Here is a 10433-nt window from a genome sequence, read left to right on the forward strand (position 1 = left end):
TCAGCTGGAACTCGGCTCACAGGACGCAGCAGGGGGTAAGAAAATGTTCATAAATGATATTGCTAATATGGGATGTCATACAGCTTCCTGTCAAAAGAGGCGAACTATCCCTTTAATATAGCTTTGACCGGAGATATTTTCCACTTAGAAAAGCCATTTCGTGCAACTTCTGCGATTAACATATTTTTGCCGAATACATTTAAGAACATTCCATGTAACTTGGACTGAATTTTCAGGTAAAGCAAATAACTCTGAAAACATCCTGAGCAGCAAGGGTGAGTCGTGTTTTTTTTTTTTCACACAGTTTTTATTATTGCAGTATACAAAAATATACAATACCAATCAAAAGACTGCCTAAAGTCCAGATAACGCAGACGTAACCAAATAATGGGTTTCTACCTTTGTGATGCTTTGGCCAGCCTTTAGTACAAGTTATATGAAATGAAAAAATAATTTGTTTCTATTCTAAAGGGAAATAATCTAACAATTATATATACAATAGGTGAAGTGTTCATTAATGAGGTTGAGATCGAGAGACTTGATTATTCAGATTCTTAATTTCCTCAGATAAAGAAGTAAATATTCTGCAGGTGCTTTCACAGGTAGTTTTTCACCTTTGTCCATCTTTACTGTCCAACACTGTCAAATAGAATTTGCTGTATTGGCTGCATCTGTAGTGTGGTGGGTTCATTGAAATCCCACTAGATGACAGTACAAATTATGTCTAGTTAATCTTTGAGTAGATTTAAAATAAAACATAATAGAATTTGGGGTAAAAAAAAAAAAAAGAAGGTAATAGACTTATGAATCAATGAAAATACAACACAATTATGTATTTACAGTTTTAGGGGTGTCATAATCTTAAATAATTGTAATCTGTTAAGTTGTGGTGCAGGTGTATACTTGCAGCCTTTAGGGCTATTTTAGCCTTGTTCTGTATCTGCTACACTGGCGACATTTTAAGTCTTTTTGAAAGCGTTGTGAAACTTGTGAGCATGCATCAGGAAAAAAATTCAAGCGGACATACTTTCATATCACAGTTCATTGTCTGCTATGCGATTATGTATGCCCACAAAAGTAGATCTCCAGTAGATTGCTTGACTGAAAAACCTTTTGTTTTCTTAAAATATTTTCATTTGATCATAAGAGTCTGAAGGAAAACATTTGCAGAGCTCTGATTATCTGCAATATGCTAAATGCATATGAGATGCGTAAATGTTTGTCATCACCGGTTCTATAATACACCAGATTTAATACATCGCCATTAAGAGGCCTTTGCTGTGTGATTAATATGTTAGCAGAGTACGCCATGCCCTTTTCGACAAAAGATTTCTCTTTAAAGAAAAAAACCTATTTCAACAAATTGTTATTATTACTTTTTTATTCTTAATTGTGAAATTTAGTTTTTGCTTTTCTTCTCAGTTTTCTGTGCAGAGGTTTAAATTCAAGGGAAAAAAGGGCCAATGTGATTGCTGGTTTTATTTCTGATTGTTGTCACTGTTTTGTTTATGCAAAACAACCTTTCCATGGATGCTAATTGAGACAAGTATTGCTCAACTTTCAAGGCAACCTAGTTATTTTATTATATATGGTAATAATAAAAGTACACACTGTTTAATTGCTGAGCATGTTACTTTTGAAGTCTGACAGTTGTAATGCCAGGCAAGTTTTACTCATTATCAGATCTGAGGCTTCTGACCTCATTTGATAAATTACTGAGCCGCTGTTTGAGTTTACGCTCGGACGATTCATACTGATTTGTCAGCTTACGAAATTTAAGCATCATGACCTCCAAACTTGCTTCAATCTGATCGGCTTTATTCTCCAAGTCCTTTGCATCAGTAGCAGCAACAAGTGACTCGTCGATGAGATTATCTTTCATAAGTATGGCCCTTCCCTTATCCTCAAGAGCATATTTAGCCTCAGGATACTCTGTGAGTGCCTCCATTAGATCATCTTTGGACAGGGCAAATAGATCAGAGTAGCCAACGCTTCGGATGTTGGCTGTTCTTCTGTTTCCTGCCTTGCTACCCTTGATGCCTAGAATGCTGATTTCTCCAAAATATGCCCCATCACCGAGGACCACAAACTGGGTTACCCCATCATCTGCAACCACAGCAAGCTTTCCTTCTTTGATTATATACATTTCCCTGCCAATGTCCCCCTTCTTACAGATATAGTCACCAGGACTGAAAACTTGAGGCTGAAGCTTTAGGACCAACTCAATAAGCAAACCTGCTTCACAGTCTTGAAAAATACGCACTTTTCTTAGCGTCTCTAGATGCACGTTAATGGCTATCTCAGCCTTTAGCTTGTCAGGCAAATTCTTTAGCACCAATTTCTCATCACAGGATTTCCCCTCTGTCCATAGGTAGTCAAACCACTTCACCACCCTTGCCTCTAGATCTTTGGTGACCTTCCGAAATTGCATGTATTGCTTAATAGAGTCAATTTTGGCCTGGAACTCTACACGTGCAGCATTCATGTTGGAAATCATAGCACCAACATTGCCTACAATTGTGGCAAAGATCAGAACCCCAGTGAGAAAGTCACATACCACAAAAAAGTATTCAATGTCTCTGACTGGAGGTGGTGTCTCACCAATAGTTGTCAAAGTAAGGGTGGACCAGTAAAGACAGTAGACGTACTGTCTGGATAGTTCAGAATACAGAGGATTGGTTAAGCTCGGATATACCCAAGTGTCTGAGCCAAAGCCAAGCGTCTTGGAGATGGCAAAGTAGAGGCAGCCATTCCAATGTATGATGATGATTATGTAAAGTACAAGATTACCAATTCGGAAGATGTTAGGAAAATTGGTTCGAGTTTCAGTCCGGTCAAAGAACTCAAACAATCGGCCTAACTTTAAAAGACGGTTGAACCTCCACTCGGGGTTGTTGATTCCAAGTACCAGAAACATAATGTCAGTCGGAAAAATTGATAGGATGTCTAATTTGAACTGCAGTGTCTTCGTGTACTTTTCCTTCAGAACCTTTTCATCCTTCACAAGCAATCCTTGTTCCAGAAAGCCTGTTGATACATTAGAATATCATTAGCATTGTAATACTTTAAATATTAAATGATTTCTGAAATGACAAATTTGACAAATGCCATTACTCACCTGTCCTGGCTCTAACAAAGGTGTCAATGTAGTAGAAGACATCTGAAGTGTAGTCCAAAACCATCCACAGAGTTGTGTTTTTAGACTGAAGTTCATTAAAACAAGCCCTACATGGAGACAAAACCACAGTTAAATAAGCTGAAACAAGAGTATAGTGATAATGTGAAATGTGAGAAAATGTATAAATGTATATACAACTTCCATAAATTCAGACCTGGCCACCAGAAACATCAGGTTGTAGAACACTGGGATAGAAATTGTGGACAACCAGTTGTAGTACATGTCTGTGGCAGGATCCATGATCCACACTTCCTTTCTGAATAAAGATATGTTTTGTTGTTGTTTTTCATTCACAGCAAAGATATACTGCACAAAATAAATTACTGTTCAAGATTGTTGGTATTAGTACTGAAGTTTGAGAATTCGTGGTAAGAATTACCAGTGCCCTGTAATGTCAAGTACAGACTGCTGTGTAAAGTATCTGCTGGGATTATATCAAATCTAATTTTAAGGTTATTGGACGGGATAAAAACAAAAAAAGTGATCAAATTAAAAAAACTTAGATATCACTGAAATAATACAAATAAAGATGCTCTTACATTCATAGAACCTTTTGTGATAATGACGTTCTCTAAAGGTTTCTTGCAGCTACCTAGAAGCAGATCATCTAATCTTCCATTGCTATTAGTTAAAACTTTATCAAGTTTGCAGGAGTTCTTTTTAAAATAACAGATTTCAGTCTCCAAACCATTACTACTTAGTGGAAGTGGATGTGTAATTGGGCTAATTACTCAAGACCTTCATTTCAGAGAAGCATTTGAATAGTTTTTCATACCGTAAAACCATCATTCATTGGTTAATTAAGGTCATGTTAACTGTACTTATTAAGGAAAGATGAGTCTTATTTGTATTTAATCATGATACGTATAATGGTAAATACTGTGAAAATCCATTGAAAAGCCTTTTTCTAGTATAGGCAGGGGTTTGGATATATCATTTAATTCAATGAATGAAAACGTTTCTGTAAGGGCTTATGTTCTGATTATACATTACTGGTTTGTTCATATTCATTTATGAAGATATTCTGTAGTCTATAGTTATAAGTCACGTCATAATTATTTGACTATATTGTTGTTAATACTGAAAAGTAAGAGCTATATTTAAATGTAAATGTATTCAAATGAGGGCTGGGGCCCTTCTCAGCTGGAGGCTACACTCTGGACAGGTTGCCAGTCCATCACACGGCCACACAGAGCCATGCACACTCACTCCTAGGCTCAATTTAGAGTCAACAATTAACCTAACCTACATGTTTTTGGGACAGTGGGAGGAAGCCGGAGTACCATCTTGCTGTGAGGCGATGATTCTAACCTATATTTAATACAGATTGGGCTTTTTATTTTTTTCAATACCGGAGAGACATCGGTTTTATTGTAGAATTAAGTATACGTTCACTGAACTAGGAGAGAATATTATCTTTAATCCTACTTTGACATTTTATAACACTTGAGGCCTTTAGGGTAGCTTTTTTTTGCTTCTTCTCCGCTTCAGCCTACCCACCCTTTTTTTTTTCATTTCTAGTTTTGTAAATGAAAAACTTAAAAGCTGAAGTGACATCCTACTTGTCAACTGTTCCCACACCCATGACCCTTACACACTGTTCAATGGGACTCCAGAAATATACTCCCTTATATTTGAATAACTTGAATCTCGAATCTCTATCAGGCACAAAATTATGATGTGATAAACTCTTGTCTATTTAGTCAAAAGCTATAATCTGCTGTACTTACGGCTCCTCTTTTTTATCATTCTTTTTGTCATCTTTCTTGTCATCTTTCTTTTCATCCTTCTTGTCATCTTTCTTTTCATCCTTCTTGTCATCCTTCTTTTCGTCCTTCTTGTCATCTTTCTTTTCGTCCTTCTTGTCATCCTTCTTGTCATCCTTCTTGTCATCCTTCTTATCATCCTTCTTATCATCCTTGTCGTCCTTCTTGTCATCTTTTTTTCTGTAAAATGGTCATAAATAAACGTAGCTGAGGCAAAGATGCTTAGTCTTGTCATGCAGTAATGCAGGAGAGACCGAGGGGTTGCAGTGTTCAGTGTAACTGTATATTGCACAGAGACTTTTGGAAGACCAGCTGATATGATTTGTGTAAAAAGCAGGAGATGGGGCAGCTGTTTCAGTGTAGTAAGACCACATGGGTTCTTTTGTCTAACCAATAAACTGTAAATCTAAATGTTTATGCAGAGAAATACAAATCCTGGCAGCTTCTGTTCTTATTCAAAACAAATCAAATCAATACGATTAATTCCTCATAAAAGAAAGAGCTACACAGTAATGTCATAGGTGCATACGTTTTACCAGCTCTTTTCTTTCAACTTTTCACCTCACTACTTAAAATCAGCGATATAGATTATTAGAAATGCCTTTATTTTGTGGTTTCAGGGACTGAGGGGCTCCCTGAGACCTTCTGTCACACAAAAAGCAATTTCTATAAAATTAGTAGTTTCCTTTGCTCATACATGAAAAGAGTATTCTAAATTCTGTATCTAATTTTATTGCAATAACTTGAACGACTATTCAAAATTCAATTGGAGCTATTTAATCTACTTTGTTGTAGTTAAAAGACTGGCAAGATGAGGATTAACAGAGGAAACGCCTAAATCTGAGCAGCAAGACTGAGCTACAGATATTATGCTGATTAGCAGATTTGAATCTGGTTCTCTCTGCCTGAGAAATGTCAGCATCTCCTAAAGCCTTTTGATACCCCAAAGTTTTCAAAAAGTTTCAAACTGTCCACTGAAGCTGAACTGAAGCATTTGAGAGGTGAAACTTTTAGCTTTTATTATAAATGATTTACTTCACCCCTATGATTCTCAACATTCTCAACAATAATAGTTAGTATGTTGTGAAATGCTGCTTTTAAAGGCTTGAAAGGTAAAAGCATCCGTATATTTCATCAGCTTGTAATGAATTAGACTTCTTCCTTTCCTGTTCTGATTTTGAAGTAAAAGCAAAAGCTAATCAAAGATAAGTCTGATAAGAAGAGAAGAAAGCAAACGTTTCTTTAAAGTTAACTGTATCTAATTTGTTTCCTATTGTACTTAAATCTCCTGGAGAAGATGCTACACCATATATGTGTCAATGTAAATAGTGTTAGAAAGAGGAGATGCCAGATGATCCGTACACCATATATACTGTACCTTACCCATCATTGTTGTTGCAGTTGTTCGAGTTGTGTACAGCCAGGGGCCACTGATTATCACTGATAGGGGAAAAAAAAAAAGGCATTAACATGTGACACAATGTCTCCACAGTCAGTTTTCCTACATTTATTCTTCTGGACAGGAATTATCCATGGCTCTGCATTTGTGTGTGTGAGAAATGTACATTTTATTGGGCAGGTAAAAGAATGTGACAAAGTATACTCATCAGACTTATTTATTTGGCAGGAGTCATGAAGGTAATGCTTTAAAAACACACAAGAGTGTGCTGTAGAGCCTGAACTGACATGACAATACAAAGATGAAGTGACATGGAGCACCAACATTTCAACTTTTCATTACAGTACGTGGAAGCCACACCGAGACCCTGTGCCATTGTGTGCCGAACAATCATCAGGTGCTACAGTAGATGCACCACTTATGGCGCATTTCCACTGGCTCGGCACGGCTCGATACGGCTCGACACGGCACGGCTCGGTTTGGTAGTGTTTCCATTACAACTGAGTATCACTTCGTGCCTCCTCGACGTGGGCGGGGTCGTCGTAACACGGCTGCGCGACCAGAACAACAACAGCAACATACGAGGAGGATAGCATGGAGGACATGGAGGCGCGCGTGTTGCTGCTCACCCTGTGGCTTTTTGTCGCACACAAGGCAAGAGTAGAGAGCCAGAGAAGACTCCTGGCCGCCAGACAAAACAGCATTGAAAAGTGACGACACTCATCGGCCAATCAGTGGAAGGCAGTCGGCTGACGTCACATTTTAGTAACGCTTCGGCCCGCTTGGAACCAGGGCTGAGGTGATACGGAAAATCTACCCGGTTGCAGTGCTAGTGGAAGCACGCAAATAGCACGCCGAGCCGTGCCGAGCCGAGCCGAAGCGAGCTAGTGGAAAAGCGCCATTAGATAAAAAGTAGTATGTTATGCAAAACTTTGATTTTGCATTGTGGTGAGGTTGTTAGCAATGTTGCCTGACAGCAGGAAGGTTCCTAGTTCAAAAACTCTGGGGGCTTTCTGTAGGATGTTTGCACATTTTTGCAGTCCACACGTGGGTTCTCTCTGGGTACGCCAGCCTCCTCTCATCATTCAGAACCACGCCTGTTTAGTTAATTGATCTAAACAGTTTGTAGGGGTGATTGTTTGTTGTTTTTTTGGGCTTTTTATGCCTTTAATGATAGGACAGTTGGAGAGAGACAGGAAGCAGAGAGATGGGGAAGACATGTAGCAAAGGTCTGTCCGGTGTGGGACTCGAACCGGGGCCAGCTGCAATGAGGACTGTAGCCTCTGTACATGGGGCGGCTGCTTAACCCACTACGCCACCGACCGCCCTGTGCATGGTTGTTTTGTCTCTGTGTTGGCCTTGTATAACGGCAACCTGTCATGGGTGTACCCTGCCTCTCTCCCAAAGGAGGCTGGGATAGGCTCCAGCCCCCCAGCAACCCCAAATAGGATGAGGTAAATATTGGAAATATTTGCAATATTGTTTTCCACTTACAGTGTGAAACTAAATTTGACTAATGGTTGATCACGAGAGATTGCACTGAGTCATATTCTCGGCCGTGTTTACTCATTTTCAGATCTGTTTTGGTACGTATGTATGGCCTTTCAAAGTGTCAATCTATCCAGCAGGTCCAACACATTAAGAAGTAGGCTTATTGAAGTTTTAATGTCTGTCTGTGTTTCTTTCACCTTTGCACTCATTATATTGTCCACCATCAGTGTGGTTTGGAGTATTTTTTTAATTGTTCAAATACTTTTAAAGGACCGAGATGTAGGTGTACAGCTCACCGGCTCCTGCTCCCCATGTTGCTGTCTGTCCTCGAGCAGCTCATGTTGGACTCTCCGGGGCCAATACTGCTCCTCCCCAAATTCCTCATGAGCCTTTGAAAAGAGGTCAAAATTATGTGCTGATTAATAAAATATGGACATGTTATCTTTAAAACATACATCAGGCATTTAAAAGGACATTTTACTCAGCAGGTTGTATCACACCAGTTCACTGTCATCAGTCAAAATGCCCACTCACTGGTATTCAATTCCACATTTTCAATTCGACAATTCAGTTTATTTATATAGCGCCAAATCACAACAAATGTCATCTCAAGGCACTTCAATGATACAGACCTAAACTAAAGTGCAAGTCTTTAGTGAGACTCACCTAGACAACAGTCCTGTTCCCATAAAAGAAGTCTGATCCTGGGTGTCCATCACCTGGAGACGTGGAGTGGGGCAGTTAGAGCACCTCACCATAACAACGAGATTGTCAAACACATTATTAAACAGCCATTAAGCATGAAACCAAATCTTTTGACTACTTCAAATAATAAGATGCAGTGGATGGAGGGCGGATTTGTGCTTTAATTGATTAAAATGATACAAGAAACGATGCACTGTGTCTACTAGTTATTTTGCTAAAAGCCTGCAATTGATATGTTCTGATCATTTTTGTGTCAATTTTGGTATCATTATTTCATATATTTACAAATGATAGCTAGAAAACTAGCCTTGGGAGGTGCTAAAACCATAATGTTCCCTTAATTTGCTCTAATATAAGTTCAGCTAAAGTGGATTTCGCAATATTAGCTAAATGTGTAGCACTGTACAAAAGACTTTATGATAAATGATTTATCATTTGAGATAATATACGGTTTATTGTCCCCACATAATAAAAGTTACAAATATTTTTTATAGTATTCGGGCAACGTTTTAAAAAACAAGTGCAAGTAACGATATTCAAGCACCCTGTTTACACTGGAGTTCATGGGAATACAGAGAAGAGTGGATTCTTTGCACGGGGATATATACGTGGATCCACTAGGGGCCCTCACTGATCTCTTCTGCTCACAGGACATTTATACCTGCCTTAACAAGCAAATCTTTTTATTTTCTGTTCAGGTTTGTGTTGGATCACATTCCATTTCACATGAAATAATGAATGCAACAATAAAGTGCCTAATCTCAGCTTTATTTTGAATGTATAACACTATATGGGTTCTGGTGTTTACATACAACATTAGCTCATGCACATAAGAGCTCCCAGAGATAATGTCAAGGTATGTCCATTTCAGGAATAACACATAACCATGCAACTGAAGAAGATAATGATGAGAGTTTAAATGAAGAAATCAGTTGGTTGATTCATTCAAAAATAACAATGTTACAGAGCAGCATTCCACATGATAAGGACCAGAGTAAACGTCCATGCCACAGAAGAGGGAGATTCTATGCTCTTTCTGCTCATTTTTACAGCATTCAATTACATCTACATGATGCACAGAAAAAAAACAGTCTGTTTGAGTTTAGTCTCTTTAGCTCATTAAGATTCTTCTTTAGCACAGTTAACTCAAATCCTTTTCTACCAGATTACATCCGCTAAAATTAGATTTTAAACCCAACGTGACTTGCTAAGTTCAAGACACAGGAGTAGATTTTCTCTAGTAATTACACTATAATGCCAACAAAAGTCACCGTCTACTGAGCAAACTACATTTACCTGATTATGAGTGATGATGATGAGCAGCTGTCAACAGAGAAGTCAGGATGAGCTCAGACTGAATCCCATTCTGCTCCTTCCTTGTGTGTTTTACCTCCTTCACATCAAACAGGAGACAGTTGGCAAAAGATACGGACTCTGGCTCAGATGTGAAAATCCCACCATGAAAGAGTTATCATCTGTTCTCTAATGCGAGTACTTATTATGTCAAGCCCATTCTCCGCTGTGAAAGAGTCTCTTCTGCTCGTCCACCCTGCACCACCTCCAAAGAGAAGACGAAGGGAGGGGGAGGAGGGAGGAAAAGAGTGTTTCCTCTCCCCTTAAAATGAAGCGTCTCAGAATCAGTCAGAGGGACAGACGGGTGACACAACATGTCATTATGTTGACAGGAAGAATTTTATTGTCCAGGGCACTTAATTATGAATCTGTTGAATCATGAATTCTGAAATGTGTTTTTTTTTTTTAGAAGTTATTTCATTGATCAGCACCTTTTTTGTCAACTTGCCAGTGGCTTTTTTAAGGCCAGATCATTTTTTAGGATGTAAAAGTCGAGGTTTAATTCTGACCACCCAAAGCTCTTTTTCACTACAAACCACAT

The 10433-nt window shown here is 38.6% G+C and overlaps 1 protein-coding gene across 1 annotated transcript; it reads right to left on the minus strand.

Moving 5' to 3' along the window:
• Positions 1 to 309: 309 nt before the first annotated feature.
• Positions 310 to 10087, minus strand: LOC142391337 (cyclic nucleotide-gated channel alpha-3-like). Its single transcript, XM_075477103.1, has 8 exons — positions 9836 to 10087; positions 8501 to 8553; positions 8131 to 8223; positions 6328 to 6384; positions 4909 to 5124; positions 3333 to 3434; positions 3119 to 3225; positions 310 to 3027 (listed from the first exon to the last, which is right to left on the minus strand). The coding sequence occupies exons 2-8, from the start codon at positions 8548 to 8550 to the stop codon at positions 1670 to 1672; spliced, it is 1983 nt and encodes a 660-aa protein (XP_075333218.1). The 5' UTR covers positions 8551 to 8553; positions 9836 to 10087; the 3' UTR covers positions 310 to 1669.
• Positions 10088 to 10433: the final 346 nt, after the last annotated feature.

The sequence above is a fragment of the Odontesthes bonariensis genome, chromosome 11 (genome assembly GCF_027942865.1).
Source record: "Odontesthes bonariensis isolate fOdoBon6 chromosome 11, fOdoBon6.hap1, whole genome shotgun sequence".
NCBI lineage: Eukaryota > Metazoa > Chordata > Actinopteri > Atheriniformes > Atherinopsidae > Odontesthes > Odontesthes bonariensis.